Source organism: Lolium rigidum, chromosome 3 (genome assembly GCF_022539505.1).
Source record: "Lolium rigidum isolate FL_2022 chromosome 3, APGP_CSIRO_Lrig_0.1, whole genome shotgun sequence".
In the NCBI taxonomy this organism is placed as follows: Eukaryota; Viridiplantae; Streptophyta; class Magnoliopsida; order Poales; family Poaceae; genus Lolium; species Lolium rigidum.
The window spans coordinates 376,840,369-376,864,726 of record NC_061510.1 but is presented as its reverse complement, the minus strand read 5'-3'; the positions used below and the strand labels follow the sequence as shown (position 1 = coordinate 376,864,726).

General features: G+C 44.0%; 2 protein-coding genes across 4 annotated transcripts; one reads left to right on the top strand and one right to left on the bottom strand.

The window, feature by feature from the left end:
• Positions 1-2,578: 2,578 nt before the first annotated feature.
• On the bottom strand, positions 2,579-16,519 carry LOC124697497 (casein kinase I-like). The gene is made up of 14 exons (XM_047230082.1): positions 16,516-16,519; positions 16,071-16,417; positions 11,292-11,529; positions 11,164-11,204; positions 10,988-11,057; positions 10,727-10,875; positions 10,543-10,638; positions 10,378-10,454; positions 10,228-10,292; positions 9,995-10,058; positions 9,822-9,906; positions 9,614-9,740; positions 9,472-9,501; positions 2,579-2,628 (listed from the first exon to the last, which is right to left on the bottom strand). The coding sequence occupies exons 1-14, from the start codon at positions 16,517-16,519 to the stop codon at positions 2,579-2,581; spliced, it is 1,443 nt and encodes a 480-aa protein (XP_047086038.1).
• Positions 16,520-16,745: 226 nt separating this feature from the next.
• LOC124700587 (serine/threonine-protein kinase Aurora-3-like) lies at positions 16,746-21,176 on the top strand. Of its 3 annotated transcripts, none has more exons than XM_047232682.1 (7): positions 16,746-16,897; positions 16,995-17,237; positions 17,931-18,026; positions 19,136-19,350; positions 19,423-19,495; positions 19,582-19,706; positions 20,970-21,176. In XM_047232682.1, the coding sequence occupies exons 1-6, from the start codon at positions 16,802-16,804 to the stop codon at positions 19,693-19,695; spliced, it is 837 nt and encodes a 278-aa protein (XP_047088638.1). In that variant the 5' UTR covers positions 16,746-16,801; the 3' UTR covers positions 19,696-19,706; positions 20,970-21,176. The 3 variants fall into 3 exon arrangements, with proteins under 3 accessions (XP_047088638.1, XP_047088636.1, XP_047088637.1); XM_047232680.1 differs by having other exon boundaries at positions 16,748-16,897; positions 19,582-19,702; XM_047232681.1 differs by lacking the exon at positions 20,970-21,176 and having other exon boundaries at positions 16,748-16,897; positions 19,582-19,835.
• The last annotated feature ends 3,182 nt before the right edge of the window (positions 21,177-24,358 follow it).

The following is a 24,358-nucleotide window of genomic DNA, read 5'->3' as shown; positions in this document are numbered from 1 at the left end:
ACCGCGGCGGAAAGTCTTCGATGGTGACGACGGCGAGCGTCCTCTCCGGCGTAGGTGAGCTTGTCTAGCGCGTAGAGGGTGACGTGGTGGTGCTCTGTGCGGAGAGAGAGGTCAAGGGGAGTACGAGCGTGACGAGGGGCGACGACGCTCTGGCGCGCTCCGGGGCGTGTTCGTGCGCGTCCTGGCGCGTTATGGGCGTCACTAGGAGCGTGCGTTCTGGCCCGTGGCTTGCTCTCCTTGGTCGACCACGATGTCTAGCAGGTTCAGGAGGGAGAGAGAGGGAGGTTGCTGACATGGTGGTGCACGGTAGAAAAGAGTGGAGAGGGGAGTAGCATGATGGAGTGGCATCATGCCACGGCATGGCCTTGTCCTGCATGAGATCATGTCTCTGGCACTTGGCATCGTGCAAGGAGTGGATGAGAGGACTAATGGTGACATAGGATCGATGGTTTAGGCAAAAACATGCTGGATAATAGCATGTCCTGGGTTGGCAGAACTGTGCACATAAGGTGCTCGACCAAATGGCTGCAAGAGATGAACTTTGGAATTTTACAAAGATTTTTGGTGGAGTTAATTCAAATAATATTTGGAACATAATGGTGGTAGTGGTGTGCAAAATGAAGTTGATTTGCAAAAATCCAAAATGGGCATAATCTTAAATCTGTTTTGATGTTGCTACTTTGCTTGATGATATTTTGAAATCTAGAAAGAATTTGCAGGGGTGGTCTTTACCAAAGTTGTTCACCTTGATGAGGTCTTGGATGAGGTGCAAATAGTTGGGGTGGTTTGCTTTAAGAATCTCTTAATACAGAGGCTCAAAGTGGGTGTCATGATATAAATGGCAGTTTTGACCATTATCTTATGTGACAAGGTTTTGCAATTTCCTTTGATTTGATTTGTATTTCTTTGATGCTAAAGTGGTTCTTAAGTGTTTAGTATCATTACCCAACCATTGGCACAAGTCAAATTGGCCTAGGTTTAGGATTTGCAATAATGGCTATAAGAACATATGTGAGGTGGTGTGCATTTTTCTATTATTCTTCTTTTCTTCTCTTTGATCACATTCATGATGGTTTAGGGTTTTAGCACATTTGATAAGCATACCAACAATCATCATGGCAATAACACAAGGATTAAGTATGAGCACTATGCATAGCACATGATTTAATAAAAGTTTTTGTTGGTTCCTATTTTTAAATAAGGAAATTCATATGATTCATTGCTTTGAAAATTGGGATGTTACACCCTAACCCTAAATCATTTTCTCGTCCTCCCCCGATTTTTCCGCGATAGAGAGAGAGGGCCGACGCCGGCGGCGGCGCCCTCCTCCCCTTGCTCCATGCCGGCGCGGTGGTGGTGCTCGCCGGAGGAGCGTGCGTTGGACCAAGTCTCGCGCGCTCCTCCGTCGAGCATGGTTGTCGGGTCCGTTTTTCCTGCGGGGCGGCGCGGAGGCGACAGCGGCCACGAGGCGACGACGGCCACGACGCGACTACGGCGACGGGTGGCACGGCGGCGCGTGACGTTCCGCGCCCTCCCGCGCGCGATACCGCCGGCCGAGCCGGCGGCCGTTCGGAGATGCTGCTCGGCAGCAGCCGATCGGTGACAACAGCGTCAGGTGGCACGACGACCATCGACGCGCGCGTCCATCCGCACGCTGCTCCATCGGGAGGCAACGGCGGCGCGGGATCACTGCCCTCGCCGGAGCAGAGGCTGCTCTGACGGCCCCCAGAGGGATAGGCAGCGACCCGGCGGCTTCACGGTGAGTCCCCAAAACTCATGATCTTGTATTCATAATGCAGAAACAGATTTGGGGATTTCGGCTAGGGTTTCGGTTCATAATTTTGGCATCTAATTGCTTGCAGATAACTGACTTTCGACCAAAAAGTAACTAACCAATAAAATTGCTAATCAAATTTGATCTCAAACATTAAGAGTGCATCTGCCAGAGAGCAATAAAATGTCCAATCATTTAAATCGGTGGCTAATCCGAGGCTAAGACATGATCTCTAACATAAATAGGATCAGTACATGCTTGCAGATGGATTAATCTGAGGGACTAATATCAACATAAACAGCCTAAATACATGATCTTTATACAAAAACGTGATCTCAGATCACTACTAGGGTTCTAGTGCTAGCAATACTAGGCATCTGATACCATTGTTAGGCCTAATACCTCATGAATACCACAAGATCGTGAAGAGTAGCCACTAGAACACCTAATGATCATAAACATAGAGGTTTAGGGATGCCTTACTGGGCATTGCAGATGCCATCGATGCCTGCGTGAGGCAGGCTTGGTGCAGCGGTGTTGATGACGAGCTGGTGGTCGATGGCGATCTGGAGATCCTCCTGATCCCCTCCGGTCGCCACCTACACTGCCCTGGAACAACACGGCAAGGTTCCAGCCTTCCCGTTGCTTATGCGCGGACTGCGATCGGTGCAGAGCCTTAGGAATATTGGGGAGCAGCGAGACTAGGCGGCTAACAGATGAGATCGCTAGCCACCAGGGCTCCCCCTTTTATGTGCGCATGCAACAGGGGGCCACGAACCATTAGTTGGTTGGCAACGCCCCCGATCAGGAGTTCAGGACGTTCTGTTCACGTACGAGAGGGTTTTTGGACGTTGGTCCATGCGGCCCACCCTTTAACTTAACGTTAAGATTGACTCTGTCTTATTTTCGTTTAACTGAACCTGACAGTTAACTCGGAACTGACAGTTGAACCTGACAGATCAACCAACATGTATGACTATGATGTCAGTAGGAAATTGTTCCTGCTAGCAATTGGGATACTCTAGTTGACTTGTAGGTCCTAATGGAACACATAGAGATATAAAACATCAATGTAACCAAATGCAGCACCTTCGAATTAAAGTTCATCATCGGGAATTTATTGCAGCTATGCACAGAAGTCATCACTGATGAGATGAACCATATCCAAGGTTAAGAGGTTATGGAGATGTACGTATTGATTGTTATAGAACCAAGCATCAGATACTCATAAATAAAAATAATAAAATCCCTAGATCAACATGGAGACTTAGTAATTATAAGCAGCAAGTTTGCGTAGTTGATATGCCCACAAGGTGTAAAGGAGAGATTTTCTTATAAGAACAAATCATGCACAGACAAGGGTGTGATGGAACACCGCGAGAAGAAACTTGCATGCAATGGATTCATGGACACAGATGACCGAGGGTTTTCTTCAAGGCGTCAATCCACCAGAGAAACTACACTTAAGCTAAGGATTAGATCAGAAGCATGGCACAAATAAACGAAAGCAGCTCGTAGAACTTAAAGAAGATGCAGAAAACTAATTACAACTCAGAGGCGTGTAGATCAGAAGCATGGCACAAACAAACGAAAGAAGCTCACAGATCCCAAACGCCCACGGTCGCCTCATCTCTGGTATTTCCCGAGAAATCAAGGCAGGGTAAATACTAATGTCAAACAAGGAGATTAGAGCATCTCTAGCAGGGCTCGTAAAAGGGTCAAAACCGAAAAATAACCGCCAGTTTACGGGTTCGGGCTTAAAATGAGGCGATCAGTTACCGTAAACGAGGTGAAACTGAAAAAAAAACCGGGCCGAGACCGAAACCCATACTCAGTCTGTATTTGTAGGGGGCGACGGAGCGAACCGAACGCAGCCCGATGCGCGCGAGAGAAGTTTCAGCTCCTCCCAACCACCGCCACCACCGTCGATCTGTGCGCCCCAACCTTTCTCTGCACCACCGTCGTCCGATTTCTCCACCATGAGTCTCGAATCGACCCAGCCGGCCGCCGTTGCTAGCTCTCCAGCCCCGCCACCCATTCCCCGCGGTGGCCGGAGCTTCCACCGCAACACCAACCACCCCGGCGACCCCGGCGACCCCCACAACGCCCGCGGACGTCGCTACCACGGTCTCGTCGACGAGCGTGGTGAAGCGGCGGCGCGCGGGAACGCATCTGGTTCATCATGGTGTTCTAGGGTCTGTCTCCGACAATGCCTCTTTGGATTGCATGGATTGTCGGCTTGGTAAGCATATTCAGCTACCATATCATCATAGTGACTCTGTGTCTGCGCATCCTTTTGATCTTGTTCATTCAGATGTTTGGGGTTCGGTTCCCTTCACCTCTAAAGAGGGTCATGGATATTACATTATTTTTATAGATGGTTTGTGTCGCTACACTTGGATTTAATTTATGTCTTCTCTTAGTGAGGTTCTCTCTATTTATAAGCTCTTTGTTACCATCGTTCACACTCAGTTCTCTAGACCTATTCGTGTGTTTCGTGCTGACTCTGCTGGTGAGTATATCTCTGAGCATTTGCGTGGTGTTCTTCCTGAGGAGGGCACTCTCGCTCAGTTCTCTTGTCCTGATGTGCATGCTCAGAATGGCGTTGCTGAGCATATGCATCGTCATCTTCTTAAGACTGTTCGTGCGATGATGATCGCTTCCTCTCTTCCGCCTCATTTCTGAGCTGAGGCTATCTCTACCTCAACCTAAACATTAACATACAACCTTATGCTGCCCTTCAGGGTGGCATTCTTCTCGAGCAACTCTATGATCCCTCTCTTGTCTATTCTGTTCTTCGTCTGTTTGGTTGCGTTTGCTATGTTCTCCTCGCTCCCCGTGAACGCACCGAACTATCCGTTCAGTCTGCTAAGTGTATTTTTCTTGGATATAGTGATGAGCATAAGGTCTATCATTGTTGGGATCTGGTGGCTCGTCGGATGCGCATTTCTCAGGATGTGACTTTTCACAAGTCACTACAAAGATTCGGGTCTATTGCAACAAAATTCTTTGTCGCAATACATACTGAATTGTGGCAATATGTATCTATTGCCACGAAATGACATTCGTTGGCAACCGTTGTAATTGGCCGCATGGTAATAGGTTATTGCCACAAAAATGCAATCGTGGCAACAAAGTGTGCTATTGCTACAACCATGTGGAAAATTGCCACATTTTTTCCCCGTGGCACCACTCACTTAATGCCACAATATGGTTTGTTGGGATAGTTTAAAGCAACATGTAACCAATCGTGGCGACTAATAGCTCGTGGCGATTGACATTTGTGGCAATATCCTATGTCAACGACGCTCATTTGGTGGCATATTCTCTTCTGTGGCAATAAATTAAACTATGACAACAATCATTGTTTTTGTGGCATTAGTTATTTTGCCAGGAATCACTACCCTTGTGGCAAGATAATTTGATTTTTTTTCTTGGCGAGAGAACCATACTACAATACAAAAAAATGGTAGAATACAATATGAATGTAGTGACAAATAATTCAATATTTATTAATTGAAATACCATCCGATACATGTAAATTGCTTAGACAATAGATAATTTACAATTCAGCGTCAAAATATAATATTCTACTATATGTATTCCTTAAAATATTTTGCCTAACATGTCCAAATCTGATGTTCGAATATAGGAAGTCTTGCTGATCTATTGAGACCCACAGTGAGAATAGTATCACCAGATCTTTCATAAAAGCGTACTGCAAAACAGAAAAGAATAACATATCATATAAATGTAGTACCAAATATGTGAACTTCAGATTAACTCCATGAAAGATGAGCCTGTAATACATAATGAAATGTACAAACAGCATATCCTAGTAATATTAGGGGTCACACAAGCTTGTTTTATTATACTGTATTGGTTAGTTTGACAAGTGGGAATAACACAAGTTGCAGATATCATAAGTATTTTTAGGAGCATGTCATTATTTTGTAAAATGGTCATCTTGATATGTTCTACTCCGTTCACCTTAGAAAAAACATTTGATTAAAAATAAGAAAACAATAACTATTTTTGTAAACAAAGGAGCACCTGATTTGCATCAAGATTCATCTACTATGCCACTAAGGATAGCGATTACATCCATCGATTCAGAGGCAACAACTTTTGCCTTACAGGCAAGTTGCATATATAAATACCTGCATGATTCGGGGATCTACGGAAATATTCCACAGAATTTAGTTATAGTAGCAAACAACCAATAGATAAACATTTGTCAGGAAACAAAACAATGGACATGCTCTAATGAAAGTGATAAAGCAGAAATTACATTGTCATGGTATAATCGTCCATCTTGTGAGAATGCATCTCGGAAGATAGCTTCCTTATCATCCCTTTGATGTTGACATAGATGGTAGCGATCTAAAGTTTAAAAGCAGATTAAAGGATATGAAAAAAACTGTTAAAACAGCAGATGAAAAGTACAAAACTTCAAATCGGGCAAAGTTCTCAATGAGACCTGTAACAATAGTTGCTTCAGTTCTGAATTCAAGTGAACAATACAATAAAAGAGAGATGGACCCCTATGGATGCTGCCAATACGGTACCCTAATTCCAGTGAACTTTTTTTTTTTGCGAAAACTAATTCACACTTCCGAATGCAGAAATCTTCCCCAGCCAGAGAAGAGGTGTACGTAGCTTAGTTGGGATCTCTAGTAAGGAGGATGTAGAGAAGATGGGGATCTCACACCGATGCAGAAATCTTTCCCAGCCAGAGAAGAGGTGTAGGTACCTTTGAAGGGTATCACACTTCCGATCCAGAAATCGTTGTGGTGTGGTGGTCGTTGGTCAAAGAGGCGGACGGACGGCATCAGTCAAGCGAGGGGGCGCGGATGGCGGCATCAGCAAAGCCAGGGGTTAGGCTCGCCGCCGCCATGGATAGGATCTTGTGCGTGGGGAAATTTGGGGGAGTCTTAGGTCGGGTACAAGACTATATATCAGGGATCAGTTTGGCGGGCCGTTTTTCACTTCGCGCTCAGTTTTCAGCAAAAATAGGTGGGCGCGTTATTTTTTTGGCCCGCGCTACAATTTAGGCTTGAATTTTGTCGGTCCGGCTAAACAAGGTATCGACAAAGAAATCGTTGCTATTTATTAATATATATTGACATGCAGTCCATCGCTAAACTTAAAGGCCACACAATATGCTGTCAGACATTGTGTTATTAAGTTGTGTCAAAATTCTATTTTTCTAACAAATAGTTCAGCCTGAAACGTGGGACATGGTATACTGCATAGATACATAATTTGTCTCAATAAGCAATAGTTATTGCAACAAAATAGGGTTGAGGCAAAACGTGTGCTATTACGACAAATACGTATTTTGTCGCAATACAAGACTATTTTTTACAACAATACTAATAACTAACGCAACATGAGAAAAATGTTGTAATATCTTTCTGAAAACTTCCACGGATTTTGGGTTTTGTTGCATTACCTAGTCTCTATTGCAACATGATGAATACTTCACGCAACAAAGCATTATTGTTGCAATATCACCACCATATTACAACGCCAATGCGTTTTGTTGCAATACATGTCCTCTATTCCAACAAACAGGGTACTTAGCGCAACAAAATTGAACTGTGGCAATATGTAGAGTCTATTACCACAAACGGGGATTTGGTGGTAATAGTGCAACTTATTGCAACAAAACATGGCCGTCGCAATAATTTTTGTTGCAATACACCGGAATCCTTGTAGTGAGTCTTGTCCTTTCTATCCGCATTCAACCTTCTCGACCTCTATTATGGATGATCTCTCTTTTCTTGTTTTACCTGATTCTCCTCCCCCGGTTCCTAATGTATCTTCTCCTTATCCTCCCCTTGTGTCGTCAACTCCCGTGTCTCTGATGCCTTCTTCTCCCTCGTCTCCTCCGACGCCTCCATCTCCTCCGACGCCTCCTTCGTCTTCACCCTCCTCACCGGGATCTTCTCCTGTTGCTCCTTCTCATCCTACTTTTTCTTTTCACTATACTCGTCGTCCACGTGTTGTGATCGAGTCATGTGATGCACCCTCTACTTATGGTGCACCATCTCATCCGACTTGTTCTTTTCGTACTCGACCTCGTCCTTCTCCTGATTTCTATAATCCTGCTATCTATAGTGTAATGGCTATCTCGGAGCTGACTACTTATCGTGAGGTTGTTGTTCATCGTGAATGATAGCTTGCTATGGTTGAGGAGATTGCTGCACTTGAGTGCACTGGTACCTGGGAGCTCATTCCTCTTCCTTCCCATGTTCGTCCTATCACATGTAAGTGGGTCTATAAGGTTAAGATCCGCTCTAATGGTACTCTTGAGCGTTATAAAGCTCGTTGTTGCTCGCGATTTTCAGCAGGATCATGGTCGTGACTATGATGAGACTTTTGCTCATGTCGCTCGCATGGCCACTGTTCAGACTCTTCTTGCGGTGGCCTCTGCTCGCCATTGGTCTGTGTCTCAGCTTGATGTTAAGAATGTTTTTCTTAATGGTGAGTTGCGTGAGGAGATTTATATGCACCCATCACCTAGGTATTCTGTCACAGATGGCTTGGTATGCCGTCTTCGTCGCTCTTTCTATGGCCTTAAGTAAGCCCATCGCGCATGGTTTGAGCGCTGTGGTCACATCTGTACACATGATCCGGCGTTGTTTGTTCAGTGTTCTCCTCATGGTCGCACTCTTCTTTTTCTGTATGTTGATGACATGATCATCACTGGTAACGACCTTGAGTATACTGCCTTTGTCAAGGCACATTTCACTGAGCAGTTCCTTATGTCAGATCTTGGTTCACTTTGCTATTTTCTTGGGATTGAGGTTTCATCTACCTCTGATGGTTTCTTTATGATACGGCGCTGGCGACATTAGTTAATGTTGATGTTGATAATATTAAAGATATTATGCCAACGGTGAAGACATCAATAGAAGACAAACATGCAACTGATTTTGCGTGTATTAATCTCCCGTGTCAAACAAGCTTCAATTTTGCTGGCAATGTTTCAATCGGTACACGTGCATGCGTGAGATATATTGAGGTGTGGACTCATTTCTATTTATCTGGAGATAGAAGGATACTCAGGCTATCTACAACGATACATGCACACATGTAAAGCTAATCCCCTTAGTTTTGTCTTCACTTGACCATTAATAGGAATCTGAGATAACCTGCCCATAACTTGAAAATATTGTTTGATGTGCAGAAAATATTTTTGCTTACTGTAGCCTGGCTTAAATCTGGTTACATATTTTTGCTTACTTTGGTCACAGTCTAATCATCTGATGCAATGTTAAAAAAATTGTGTACAGTTATATTTTTTTCTTGGAAATATCATTACATTTCCACTTGGGCTCTGGTGTAAAATACGTTTCGATAAACTGCATGATGCCAATATGACGTTTAGACTTCTCACAGCTTGGCATATTGGTAGAGACTGCGTTGCACGTACATGATTACTACTGTACGTGTACACTAATTCACAAAAGCAAACGCATCAAGATGGATACACATACAGAACTATGTAGCAACACACGAGTGAGGCCTGCTCGTCCACAAAATCAATAATTGTGTACCAATCTCACCGGAGTACTAGCACTTAATTTTCACTTGTGCAAAAATATATACAGAGACTTCTGTTCGGTCTCCTCCATACCTCTCCATAAAAACTCAATACCGGTAGTCCTTGTAATAATGCCGAGGAATCATCCAATCATACACATAATCATATTGATAGCCTGCACATAGAGACAACAATTGCTTAGAACTACAACTGCTACAAATACATTCACCATTCTTTTGAATTTATATCTTGATTGTATTTTTTGTAACATGCAAGAAGTAACCCACCTTGTTGAACGAAAAGGTCTCTGAACATTTTCTTGAGGTACAGATAGTCCGGCTCGTCTTCGAATCCCAGCGAGCGACAGTAGTTGAGGTAAGATGCAAATTCCGTTGGATGGCCACGGCAAAGCTCCTGAAATTAACCGTGAGATGATGGTTGAGAAAACGACGCCCCAACAGTTGAGAGAGCGGATCACGGGCATGGAGAAGTTACCTCAGGTGAAGTGGCAATTTTCATGTCCTTGATCATCTCATGTGTTTGCCTATGGTTTCCGGCTTCTATACCCTGCCATGGAAGGCTGATTGATAGCAACAACACAAAGTGTTAGTATTAATATGGCAGAGAGAATGGCAGAAGATTACACAGAGTTAAGTTGAACAAACAACCTTCCGGTTAAGAAGTACAACAGCATGTATCCGATCGATTCCAGGTCGTCCCTCCGGCTTTGCTCTATTGAAGATGGAAATTAGATTTTAACGTTAATTATCATCAAAACCAAAAAACGAGTGGAGAGGCAAAAGAAGTTCACTAGGAAGAATAACACTAGCTAGACGACTTGAATCTAGGAACTGTTGCAGGATAAAGGAGATCATGTCCAGCAGCCCACAAAGAAACTTGCCTATCCCAAGATGGTTGTTGATACTCGCATATCTTGGCGTTCCTGCCAAGCTCATCATGTTGTCTCTGTGATTAAATAGACAAGACTGTCATATATTTGATTCTGAAGTGTTGTAGACAATTCCAAGTATATAAACAATGAGATATTTACCTATATGGGATGTGCTGCATTTTGTGTTTCGCTCTCTCCATATACTTCTTTGCAATTCCGAAATCTATAATATGAACCTACCAAGAGATTTGAAGATGTCGAAAATAAGTAAATCTACAATGATCCATCATACAGTCAGACAAAGTGAATGTAACTACCAATTACCAGGTTTGCACTCTTTCCAGTACCCATGAGAAAGTTTTGTGGCTTGATATCTCTGTGCACGAAAGATTTGGAGTGCACATATTGGACCCGGTCGATCTAGCAGAACAAAAAAAAAAATAGGCAGGAGTGAGGTTTAAAATGCCAATTCCATTGCAAAACATATATGCATATACGAAGTACGTACCATCTGATCAGCGAGCATCAGAACAGTTTTCAGGGACAGCTTCCTGTCGCAGGAATCGAAGAGCTCTTCCAGGTTCGGTCCCAGCAGGTCCATCACCAGGACGCTGAAATCGTCCTGTATGCCAAACCACTTGACGTTTGGGATTCCAGCTGCAGAAGCAAAAGAGAATCAATGTCAATCATTCCTATATATGTTAGACAAGAAAAACAAAGAGATTAAATGGATGCGAGAAAAGTAAAAAAAGTTTGTATTATTGCTTACTTTCTCCTCCAAATTTCCTGTAAATCTTTAACTCGTAGATCAGCTGGGGGAACCTTGCTTTCAGAGATTCCTGGTCAGATTAATTAAGAAGATTGAAGCAAGTTATAGTTAGAAACTTATTATATGTAATTAAAAGATACACTGAGGTTTGGCAAGGAAGTGATGGAGGAACTCACGAGCTTGATGGCGACATGCTCTTTGGTCTCGAGGTTGGTGCCTGCAAGCAGAAACACAACACCATTGATTAATGTTCGAGATCGAAACTAACAAAAGAAAATCGATCAGTGGGATCGGCGGGACGAACCGTGGTAGATTTCCCCGAAGGAGCCGGTGCCGATGAGGCTGCCGACGCGAAAGTCGCCGCCTTCACCGGCGCCGGTGGAGATGGTCTCCGGGACCGACTTGAATTTGCGGGGCGGTGGCATGCTCCGGCCATGTGGCTCCGGCGGCGATCGGATCCTGGCCGCATTGTCGCCGTGGGCGGCTTGGTGGCGGCCGATCATAGCGGGCGGGCGGACGGGCTGCGGCGGGGAAGCAACAAGCTATCGATCCGTGAAAGCAGGTTTGTTCTGGTTTACACGCAGGTACCGACGTACGCACGGCACAACCTGCTCTCGACTCCGGCTCGGCGGCTCGGCTCCCGATTTGTGTAGTTGTAGGACTACAAGATGTGCAAAGAGTTTTTTTTTTGGCAGGTGAAAGGGATATTAAGACGAACGGGTTACGTTCCGGTCCGGATCAGCTGCCGCCTGCCGATAGCACCGGGGCGGCCTTCCTTGTTCACATGATTTTCTTTCTTTAAATTGAATTTTTTTACGAAACACAGTACAAACGTAGATGCTTATATATAAGTACATACACTCACCTTTTTAGGATGTGTATTGTTGTACAATGTTTACATATTAGCGGTGCCATATAGATAAATGATGAGGTGGATGAAACAGAAAGTCAGAAGGGAGATTTTGTCTTTTCTTAGCTGAAAGATGATCTCTTAGCATAATCTATTTGATCACATAACTAGAACGTATGATCACTAGTGATAAGATTAAGAACAAACCATTATACATTATATTTTATTATTGTATCTAAATTATGGATCAAAATAAGACCCTTTTATCAAGCGTTATACATGCTTTATTGATCAAGCAGAAAGATTTGAAGAAATACGAGGGGCCCTCAGGAGGCTGTAAGAGCCACCCCTGTTTTCCTAATTCTTGGTTTATGTTATAGAGCTAAGAGCTAGTCGATGAGCTTCTCTATTAAAGCTTCTAGGTTCATTCCTGAAGCCTGAACGGCGTTGTTGTGAATGCACATGTTGTCTCCTTGATCTTCTTGGTGATCACCTCGTAAACACCAAAGCAAGCCACTGGAGACTGGTAACGATTTCCCAGCAGTCAGTTGCCACACATATGCGATTTGGGTTCAAATCTTGCGCCAAGGCTAGTGCCTTACGGCAAGACAAAGCCTCAAGAATGGTTGGGGTATAGGGGCACTGTATCGTGAGAGTAGAAGCCCCCATGAACGCGCCTAACTCGGTTAAGCACACCATAACAAAGCGCTCCTCCATCTTCGATCTTCCTCGTTGTGTCTGCATTTAATTTCACATAGCCTGAGGTAACAACCTCGGCACAACACCCGCCGAGGTATTATTGCACTGCCTACTCGTCAGCGAGCATGCATTGGGAATGTATGATTTGACCAGATTTGTCCCTCGGAACCATGCCAACACCAACTGAGCCATCAACGATCTTAATAGAGATATGGAAGTTCAATTTGACCCATCCTAATGAGGGCACTACACATGGTAGTGGAAGTTAATTTCTTGCACCGAGGAGATGTAGATGGAAGTTGTATCCGGCGGATCGGCACCAAAAACTGCTTATCTTGATCAAGTCCATTGTCGACAAACTTTTGATGCCGTGAACCGTGTCCACGCTATCTACCCCGGGTTGGGCAGCGGTAGAGAGCATTAGACACGTGCTCTACTTCAAGCTCATGAATACATCAAGCTCATGTGACTTTGACTTTTGTATGACATCGTTGAAGCTTGTTTTCCTCTATTGTCAGGGCGTTGGAGGCTGCTTTCCATGTGAAATGTCTTCACTTGTGATGGAACATTGGCCTACCAACCTTTGGCCAAGCATAGTCTTGTTATGCACTCCGTAACGAAAAGATGCTTAATTTCTCTATTTGCCACGCTCGAAAGCCATCGATTGGTACACTGAGAAAATATGTGAATTTCTAAGATGGATTTCGTGTCAATTGGTAGAAGGGCTAACACATCAAATCATCTTACCCAGCTTCATGATCATCAATCAGTTGCAATACCCGGTGAAAATGGAAATTACCTCGCCGGGTCGACACTTCACGGTAAGATTGTCTCGAAATCTCTGACGTCATGACCCAGAGCTTAATAATTTTTTTTTTGAAACACAAATATATTAAGCTAGCAAGCCGCCTCATTAAAAACCTTCTAGTCCCCTTCGTTGCCCTGGTAAGGAAAAGAGTGCGTCTGAAACTTACTGCTGAAATCAATGTTCGATTACATCATTGCTCAAAAGAGCTACATCATTAAGAGCATCTACTAACACATGACTAGGTGGATCTCCCTCCCACTGAATAATACTATCTGACTCAATACACCGTTTTGCAAGATTATGAACTACCTTGTTTACTTCTCTTGGACAATGTTGAATCTTGAGTAGCCCTAAGCGCTTTCCAATTTGAAAACAATCGGCCAGAATTGGTGTATATGGCCCCCAAAATTCAGCACCATTGCAAGCTTCAACCAATTCAAGACAATCTGATTCAATAATAACAGGTAAACAGCCCAGCCTTTCACACAACAGTAAACCAGGCTGAGCGCTTCAGCTTCCGCTACTTTAGCATCCAACAAATTAAGCTTTGGCCATGCCCCACCCGAGATCACCTCACCCAAATGGTTACGGATAATCACAGCTGCAGCTCCCCTGCCATTAGGATAATATGATGCATCTATATTTACTTTATAATTGTTCCGAGGAGGTTTAATCCATTGCACCTGCTTTGGTACAGTGGGTTTAGCCGCAATACCAAAATTGAGTGTCAAAGCTTGAATAGAAAACGTCGTTCGGGCTGGTGGCGCTACCTTTTCCCCCTTAACAAATTCTCTTCGTTGCCACCAAATATACCATGATGCCACTAAAATAGTTTCCTGTAGCCCAAGTTGACCTAAGATAGGTGACATCTTCACATGATTTCTTAATATCTCCTCTAACAGACCCAGATCTATCCAAACAGATGGATTCATTGATCACTCCTTCTAACCCCAGGGCTTTCCAGATTTCCTTCGCTCTCAGACAAGTAAACATAAGATGTCGGATGTTCTCGGACCCCTGCATACAGACTGGGCATTGGGCTGAAACCTTGATGTGGCGGTTAGCCAGAACCCCAACGCCAGGAATTAATCCGTGTAGAGCCCTCCATCCAAAAAATTTAATTTTCGATGGCAGATTTAGTTTCCAGAGAATATCCCAAACATGATTTTTCATAGATGTTCCTTGTCCATCATTTCTTCCAATTTTTATACGATACTGTAAGCAGATCTGACCGAGAAGATATGAGTCTTTGTTTTATGCCATGCGACAAAATCATCCTCTAGATTTGGACTTATAGGTATTCTCAGGATTTTTTGAGCCTCTAACGGATGAAAGGTGTCCCTCACTATTTCTTCGTCCCATAATCCAGTAAAGGGATCAATCAGCTCATCAACAGTACGGAGCAGGTTATGTCCTCTTTCTGTCTCAATTTTCCTTGATAGATTACCAGGGATCCAGTGGTCCTTCCAAATATTAATATTCTGATCATTCCCTACTCGTCAGATATGTCCTCTTTTAAAAGTTTGAATACCTTTTATAATACTTTGCCATGTGAAAGATGATCCCCCTTTTGGACCAGTATTAAGGAGATCACCTGAGGGATAGTACTTTGCTCTGAGAACTTGTGCACAAATAGTATCAGGTTTTGTCAATAATCTCCACGCTTGTTTTGCAAGCATAGCTAAATTAAAAGCGTGTAGATCCCGAAAGCCCATTCCTCCATCTGATTTCGGAATGCACATTTTCCACCATGATCTCCAATGCATACGCTTTTTCTCTTCAGTATCTCCCCACCAGAAAGCAGCCATAGCATCAGTAATGTCCTTACATATACTCTTCGGAATTTTAAAGACCCTCATTGCAAAGACCGGTATTGATTGAATCATAGCCTTCAACAAAATTTCTTTTGCTCCCATAGATAGCAATTTCTCCTTCCAACCCTGCAGAATAGAGATCACTCTTTCCAATAGATATATAAAATGATCACTCCTTCTCATCCCCACCATGGCAGGCAAACCAAGATATCTGTCAGATAGGGCTTCAGTCATAAAATTCAGCTCTGTACACATCTCCTCTTTAATTTGCACATCAACATTAGGACTAAAAAATATACTACATTTAGCCTCACTCACCATCTGTCCCGAATTTGCACAATAATGCTCAAGCACTTGTCTCAACGAGGTTGCATTAACTCTGTTTGCCTTCATAAGGATCAGGGAATCATCAGCAAATAATAAATGTGAAACTGATGGTGCATTTCTACACACCCTTACTCCTTCAATGCCACGAACCTCCTCACTATGAGCCAGTAAACTTGATAATCCTTCTGTACAAATTAAGAAAAGATATGGAGATAGAGGGTCCCCCTGTCTCAAACCTCTAGTAGGAAGAAAATCTTGTGTTTCTTGATCATTGTATCTTACTTTATATTTCACCGAACTTACACAAGCCATAATAAGCTGGACAAAATCTTGATGGAATCCCAATCTAATGAGCATATTCTCAAGAAAGCCCCACTCCACCCTGTCATACGCTTTATGCATATCGAGCTTGACTGCACAATACCCATTCTTCCCTTCTTTCTTATTCTTTATGTAGTGGATACTTTCATATGCCACTAATATATTGTCTGTAATGAGTCTACCAGGGACAAAAGCACTTTGAACCGGTGAAATAATCTCATCAAGAAACCATTTTAAGCGAAAAGCAATCATTTTTTATATTACCTTGTACAAGACATTGCAGAGGCTGATAGGTCTATACTGAGTTATAGTTTCAGGGCTCTCCACTTTTGGAATCAGAACTATTACTGTATCATTCCATCCCTCCGGGATCATCTTATTATTTATTGCGTCCAATACTTCTTGAGTCAAAACATCACCAATGATGTGCCAACATTTTTTTAAAAATATAGCATGCAAGCCATCAGATCCAAGCGCCTTCATATCACCAATAGAGAATAAAGCTTTCTTAACATCCTCTGGAGAGAAAGGTTGCTGTAATGCCTCATTCATCTCAGTAGTTACCCGAGGATTGACCTTGTTCAGAAGTTCTGGGTCAGTGTCATAAACTTCTGTAGAAAAAAGACCAGTAAAGTAATCAGAGCTTAATAAAATTGATAGGGTGCACATCTTATTATCTTTTGTTGTTAAGAAAAAAAACATTGCTCACTCATGACCCATGCACACATTTAGGTTGGGCCGCAGAACTGTAAGGAAGCCCGAGTGAACTGTTGAGGGACAAGTCCGCAAATGGGCTCGAGTAAAAACAGGCCTGAGGATTAGTTTCGTCTGCGGAATCTGGCCCAATTTAACTGAGCCGCAATCCTCTGTCTATTTTCGAACAGACCAGTCCACAACCAGTTCGCTTCCGCTGTTCCACACACCACCATTTCAAACTCCCAACGCCTCTCGCCACCAGCACCGCCACCGCCGCCGCGCTCCTCCTCTCTTCTCCGATGGAGCGGCCGCAGTGGAGCCTCTCCGACTTCGAGGTCGGCAAGTTCATCGGCGAGGGCAAGTTCGGCAAGGTCTACCTCGGCCGGGAGAAGCAGGTCGGTCCGCGCAAACCCTAGCCCCCAAACCTCCGATCTCCCCCCAAAATCCCCACCTCCTCCGATCAATCTAACGCGCCGGTCCGCGGCGGTCCAGAGCGGCTACGTGGTGGCGCTCAAGGTGATCTTCAAGAGGAAGCTGGAGAAGTACCGGTTCCACGCGCACCTGCGGCGGGAGATCGAGATCCAGCGCGGCCTCGACCACCCCAACGTGCTCCGCCTCTTCGCCTGGTTCCACGACGCCGACCGAGTCGTCCTCGTCCTCGAGTACGCCGCGCGCGGGGAGCTCTACAAGCTCCTCCGCAGCGTCGGCCACTTCTCCGAGCGGACTGCCGCCACCGTGAGCCCCCTTTCCTGCCGTGTTTTACTTCCCACCCCCAGCTGCGTGCCGTCTGTTGTGCATCTGAAATCTAAACCTGCAATTAACGTGTGGAGTTCTTCTGACACCACCACAGAAACCCTGCAATTTGATATAAGGGACTTTTCTAACATTTCACTGATGAAGTAAGTATTACTTCGATTGAAGTCGTGTCATGTAGGAGGAAGATCAGTAGAAAGAGTACTAGCATCTAGTAGCTCTTAGTACCTCAGTATATGTATTGGTAGTTGTTCTAGAAGATTATGTATTTGGTCATGTTGGTTTGTCATGCCATGTTGAAATTAGTAAACTGTCTGATCGACTGTAATTTTGGTACTATAAGCTATTCATTTCATTTGGGTTTGATGGATCTCTGTATCTCACTACAAGATGAAGATCTTCTCAAGGCCTCTTGATCATATTTAGAAACACAACTCAAAACCAACCTCATGAGTCACAATAGATCTTTCGGCTTCCTAAACACGAATCCGCCAAACAACAGTCTTCTTTAGCATTACCTGTCCCAGTTTGTGATGTACTGCAATTCAGGTCAAGAGCTTGTGCTTCCTTGGCACATCAGGTCGTCATACATGATGGACCTATATTGTTTATCTTCTTACTTATCTTTTTTGCGCTTGATTTTCTGTTGATCCAATTTGTTTTCTTTGGTTCTAGTATGTTGCAAGCCTTGCTGGTGCTCTGGCATACTGTCACAAAAAGCAGGTAATTCACAGGGACATCAAGCCGGAAAATTTGCTCCTTGATATTGAGGTTGGTTCCTCTGATTGCAATTCCTGCACCTCTGCTACAGCACAAAATTCATAATTTGAGCATTTATGTGGCGCAATATTTAGATATGCAAGTGAACTTGATGTACTATTATGTGCATTTTTTCTGCCTTTCATTTATGTTAACATGAAATCCGACAACATCATTGCTGCAAGTTATGCCTTCCTATGGATGGATATAATAATAATTGGATCCTCGCATTGCTGCAGTAATTTTAGTGCCACCTGGTGCTCTGCTCGACTAATATATATGTTTTATAGATATGTATACATTATTTTGTGTTCATTTACCTTTTTAAATATATAGTTATATATACAAACCGATATTTGAAAATTACTTGTGAGATAAAATAAAGGAGACAATATACCCTACGTGCCTTGATCTTTCTGCAAGCATAAACTATCAAAACATCAAGATACTTGTTGAAGATTCTAGGAGCTATACATTCTGAGTGAAGCACTATTTATCACTGTGTTGGAAACTTATGACCATTGGCGATCAATCCAATGGTAGAGAAATTTTAGAGATTGCACTCATAGCTTGTGTATTTCAATTGGCTTTATAAGAGATGACGATAGCAGATAAACAGTATCTTACTCTATATTCATGTTAAACATTTGACTCTCTATTGACCACGAACCATATATACTACACGTAAATTAGTGCTGTGCAAAATTTGACTTCCCAATGGAAACTAGAACACAGTGTCCAGTGATGCACATAGAGTACACATTTTCATGTTAGTAGTTCTGCCCATGCCTCTTCGTTCTCATAGATGATTATTCTTATCGGCACTTGTGTACTATATATGATTGTGAACACCTGGTTACTTTGTATATGCATGTCCTGTATAACTTTCTCGAGATTACTGAAGAGCTACTTCTCTCTCAGTAGAGATTACCAAATTCTGACAGACACTGTATTAGTTGCGCTGTCTTCATCCATATGTGTAAGAAACTAGTAAAAAACAAATTTGGTTGCACTGTCCACATCGATATGCAAGCTGATTGCTGTGGATACTTTAACTCTGTCTCTGCGCATAAGTTGCTGAGCTTTTTTTTATAAAACCTTAATTAACTTCCATTTTACAGGGCCGGCTTAAGATTGCTGATTTCGGATGGGCAGTTAGATCAAATGCTAAACGCCACACACTATGTGGTACAATCGATTACCTGGCACCAGAGATGGTAGAGAAAAAGGCTCACGATTATGCCGTTGATAACTGGACATTAGGAATCCTGTGCTATGAGTTCTTATATGGCTCACCACCTTTTGAAGCTGCAGAACAGAATGATACCCTGATGAGGTAAGGACTAAAATGTTTGTGATTTGTCCAATCTTCCTTTAGTACATTCCCTGTAACATGAACTTTGAGCAGGATCGTTAAAGTGGACTTGCTGTTCCCTTCGACTCCTTGCATATCTGCAGATGCCAAGGATCTCATTTGCAAGGTAGCATCTGAAAATATTGGTGGATTTGGTTATGCACTTATAACTCTTAAAGGTAGTGAAATGTAAAGTGTGAATTTTGTATGCAGCTGCTAGTGAAGGATTCAAGCAAGAGGATCTCTCTTGACGATATATTGAAGCACCCGTGGATTATAAAGAATGCAGAGCCTTCAGGGAGTATAAGCCCCTCAGAAAGATCCTGAGAGACTCGTGCGTAAGCCCCTCCGACAGTCCATGCATGTGTTCCACAAAAAGGCTAACTGAATATGCATGATATTTTACAATTGTAAAAATGGTTAATCTATAATTCTCTATTGAACAGAGAAATTTGTTGTGACTCAGAGATAAGTTGGGACCACTTTCTAGATAAGTTGGCTATTATCTTGATAATCTAACATATGCTTACCGATACCATGACAATTCACTTGGAAAAGCAACTCAAGAGTGTGTCAGCATGTATCCATCTGTGTATTGTAATACACTTTCATACCAGCTAGGTTACCTTGTCTGGAAAACAATTCAAGCATGCTTTCATCAGCTTGCAGTACACGCTTCAGTCTCATGCTACGTCCCTACTACCAAATTTCCTGATAATGTCTTGGAGCTACATCGCTCCTGGCTAGGTTGCTGCCATTTTGTGCTCCTTTCTGCTGTTCTGCACTCTCCTATTATTTGGTGTTTGAGTTTTAAAATTTTACTCCCCCCGTCCCAAATAAGTTGCTCAAGTTTCTCTAGATACAGTTGCATGTAACATATTTTAAATGTGTAGTACATCCGTACCTAGAAAAAGTTGAGCAAGTTATTGGGACAGAGGTGGTATAAAATGTGAAAGAAAGCGAGAAAGCTGAATTTGAACCCTAGTTGTACAGGTAACTGAGCCCCCAACCTTTGCTTGAAATCATTTGGTCAAGCATGGTCTTCCCTGCTCTAAATTCCCCAAAAGTTTTTTTAATGGAAGCCGAACTATTTTTTGTTTTCCTAACAGTAATTTTGGAGAGATGAAACGTGTAATAACTGGCAAGAATTTTCTTCATTATATGCTGCTGCACATTTGCTTAGTAGTCCGGTCGGCAATGCTTTGAGCCTGCGACACTTGTAGTCTTCTATGAGCCAAAAATTTGTTGAATGGGTCTTGGATTATGTGTTAAAGATAATCTGCAACATTGTAGCCTTGTGTTTGAAGTTGTTGTTCGTATAACAGTTCAGCAATTGGGCACCACGGCACCACAGTTGTCAGGAAAGATAGTTCTTCTATTCGTACTTCTTCCGAGATTACGGAAGACTTCTCTTTGCTCTATCCTCTACAAACCAAACCATGTGCCCACCCATAAATGAAGAATTTCTGAATGTGTTCGGTTTGAACCTCCAACGCGATGTCTGAATGTGATACTCCTGTATCCTGGAGTAAATATTACGGTGCTTATATCCGTTTCTCCAACTGGTTTGTCCTAACACACTCCAGTTGTCTTGTTCGCAGGTTGTTGCTGTCGCTGGGAGCCGGCCCGGATATTTTGGGAAGTGCTTGTTTGATGACACGTCAAACGTGCGTACAAGCGTTCAGTTAGCGTGATCTACTTTCTCCAGAGATTTGTTTTAACTTAGTAATACCCATATACCCTCTTGGGGGTTGATCAGATCAGAGTTCTGGCCAGTTCAGTGTGCGCATGTAATTGCGTTGTTCTCGCTACAACTATTGTGAATAGCCATAGTACTATCACCATCTTTTCTCGTGTTTTGTTCAATGTGTCTCGCAGTCTGATGATCACCTGTGTGAAAATAGCCCCAAATTCGGATTTGTATTCAAAATTTTCATAGTCTCTTAGAGCATCTCTAACAGAGCCCGTAAATCATGCCGGAACTGTACTTTTCCGGTGGATTTACGGGTTCAGGTCGAAAGTGGCGCAAAATAGATGCTCGGCCTGAAGAACTTTTTCAGGGGCTTGAAAAAATTCACACTCAACCCCTGTTAATACAAACCGACATGCCTAAAACTGAACGGATTTGTCACCGCTCCTCCAACGTCGCCGTCTGTACTTTCAGTTGCCGATTTCTGGCTGCTTTGATAAAATTGTGCACCGTCAAACATCCTATCAGTCTGCTCCAATTCCAACCATGTCTATGTCAATTCCCAGTGAATTTTTTCGATATAGACTAATTTCGACGAGCGGCGGTGCGGTGCAGGCAATCAGCACATGAAATACGTACACGTGGCGAGCAGCTGTTGCCTACCAAAACCCACCGGCGAGCAGCGACGGGCAACACGGAGAGCCGGGAGGCTCCCAGGACTGGTGGTGGATCCTGGTCCCTCGGGCAACGGCCCGCAATGCTCCGGCACACGTCCCGGCTGCTGATGCAAGGGCGTGCCACCTGACCTATACCTGGTCAGGAAGGTGATGGATTGCTTCGACTAGTTTCCTGCATGGCAAACACGTAAACATTAAATACGAGCCCCGATCGGCTCTTAGGTTGCCCTGTGGATCGGCTCAAAGAGCCGATTGCCCCATGGTTCACGTTGGATTTACAATGACATGGGGATCTTGCTTTATCAATATCAAGTTAAACCAATCTACGATAGTCTAGGGTTTTCACCGCATAACCGGAACGTCCTACGCGTAGTTGAGCCTAGCAGATACGTAAGATGATGAAAAACCAGTCCTAAAGAGGCCTAAAAACCAACACGAGGTCGATCCCCGGAACAATCCCTCTAGGACTTAGTAAACCATACCTTACGCACTACCGGATCATTCAACCCGTTTGCAAGGCCTAACCATGCGGATATCAAACTAATCCTTGAAGTACAAGGAACAACTATAACGGATCAGATCTACTAAATAAAGAACAAGCAAGATGCTGCCCTTACACCTAGGATAGGTGTAAGGGCAGCTAGACATTGAGGGGGAGCGTAGCTAAACAAGCATGTCATGAAAGTATCGACGCCAGCCCCAAAACATCCAAAATAAGGGTGTTGCTCGCCATCAAAAAGGTTTCAGCACGAGCAACACCAATAACGAATAAACTGATACTGCCTAGATCGCAAGATGCGATCTAGGCAGCATGTTGCTTACCCGGGAGAAACCCTCGAAACAAGGGGTGGCGATGCGCCTAGATTGGTTTGTCGTGAACGTGATCGTCCTCCTTTCTCAATAACCCTAGGTACATATTTATAGTCCGTGGACTTTCTATCTTAGGAATAAACCTAGCTGTGTACGACTAAACTTTATCTCTTAATTCTAAATCTACCATAATATACATATACACGGGCAATCTAGCCCAAATTCTCGCACAAGGCCGATTCAGAGACCCATCATATGCATGTCCTCTAAGCCCTTCTTCGATCACGGCCCATCTCCTGCCCTGGCTAAATTCTGGTGATAACACATGCCCCCCTGGTTTTGGCAATGATAATTTCAAAACCACTCTGTTTTTTCTTCGTAGGGTCACGTCGTGGCAGAGCAGAACCGTCACAGTATCCTTTCATCATGATGCCTTGCCTTCTCAACTCTCTGCATGATTTGACGGTTTTAGCACCATGTCCTCGGAAACCGCCACAGCATTAAATCTCCACTATATCCCCTTTTATTTAACCGCGTCGAGCAACTCGCTTCTTCATCCCCCTGCTCAGTACTAGCCATCGGAAAGCCCTCCTCTGCTCCATGGACTCCTCCTCCTCCTCTGCTTCATCGGCTCTCTCCTTCCAGTCCTCTTCCTCGAGCGAGCCGATGCTGGAGTACAACCAGATGGAGGCATACAATAGGCGCGCTCCCGAGCATTGGGATGAGAGGGACTGGGACTTCGACTTCGTCCCAGATGGCCCACCCCTGACCGCCGTCGGGTTAGATGATGATTTTCCCCTGACCGACGGGGAGGACGACCTCCGGTTCCTCATCGACGGGGAACTGGAGGCGGAGAGTGAGGATGACCTCTTCTCCTGGGGTGACTTCACCTCCTCCGACGAAGAGGAGGAAGAGGAGGACGACACCTCCTCCGACGAGTACCCGCCGGCAAAGCGCTTCCGCGCCGGGTCGGGTGATGACGACGACGACGAGGAGGAAGAAGCCCCTGCCGAGGGCTACGGCAGCAGCGACGAGGAGCTCGCTAGCAGCAGCGCCGACGGCGGCTACGACGGCGACGACGAGGGCAGCGACGGCCCTTAGATTAGGGACTACTAGCATAGGACTAGTAGTAGCAATCTGCTCTTCTTTTGTTCTTCCTTTCCTGAGCAATCGGCTCTTCTCTGTAAAAAATCCCCTTTTAATCAATGAAGAAGGATTCCATGCTTGATTCTTCCGATTATCAAAATAAATCAATGCTCAAAGAGCCGATGGCAACACATCGGTCTGTACCAAAAACGCCAGCAAGGCCAGCCCCAAAATTCAAACGGTGACCTGATACTTGCTTGTGACAGTTGTTCCTCTATAGTCGATGGCTACGCATCGGCTTTTTAGTTCTAAAGTCGATGTCAGTGCATCGGCTGTACTTCGTATATTTAAAAAAAAAATTACTGGCCGATTTCATGTATCGGCCCCCATATTTTACTGTCCATCATCCCACATACTCGGGAAATATTTCTTGAGATGCCGATTTCATGTATCGGCCCCCATATTTTACTGTCCATCATCCCACATACTCGGGAAATATTTCTTGAGATGCTGACCATTGACAGCCACTGGGAACTTCACACCGCTCAGCTCCTCGAGCATGTATGCATTACCCTTTAAAACTTGGTCGACCCTGTACGGCCCGTGCCAATTTGGAGACCATTTACCATACACCTTGTCCTTAGTCCCCAATGGCAATACAGCTTCCCATACTAGATCACCAACGTGGAACTTCTTTGGCTTCACCTTCTTATTATATGCACGAGCT

What these genes read in the sequence shown, in the direction of transcription:
- LOC124697497 (XM_047230082.1), bottom strand. An exon ending in CTTCGGGGAAATCTACCACG is followed by an intron (nt 11,205 to 11,291) that starts GTTCGTCCCGCC and finishes TTCTGCTTGCAG; the next exon opens with GCACCAACCTCGAGACCAAA. An exon ending in TGATTATGTGTATGATTGGA is followed by an intron (nt 2,629 to 9,471) that starts TGATTCCTCGGC and finishes GGCCGCATGGAC; the next exon opens with CAACGTCCAAAAACCCTCTC.
- LOC124700587 (XM_047232682.1), top strand. Translation starts at nt 16,802, where the DNA reads ATGGAGCGGCCGCAGTGGAGCCTCTCCGACTTCGAGGTCGGCAAGTTC. An exon ending in ACCTCGGCCGGGAGAAGCAG is followed by an intron (nt 16,898 to 16,994) that starts GTCGGTCCGCGC and finishes GCGGCGGTCCAG; the next exon opens with AGCGGCTACGTGGTGGCGCT. An exon ending in ATTTGCTCCTTGATATTGAG is followed by an intron (nt 18,027 to 19,135) that starts GTTGGTTCCTCT and finishes TCCATTTTACAG; the next exon opens with GGCCGGCTTAAGATTGCTGA.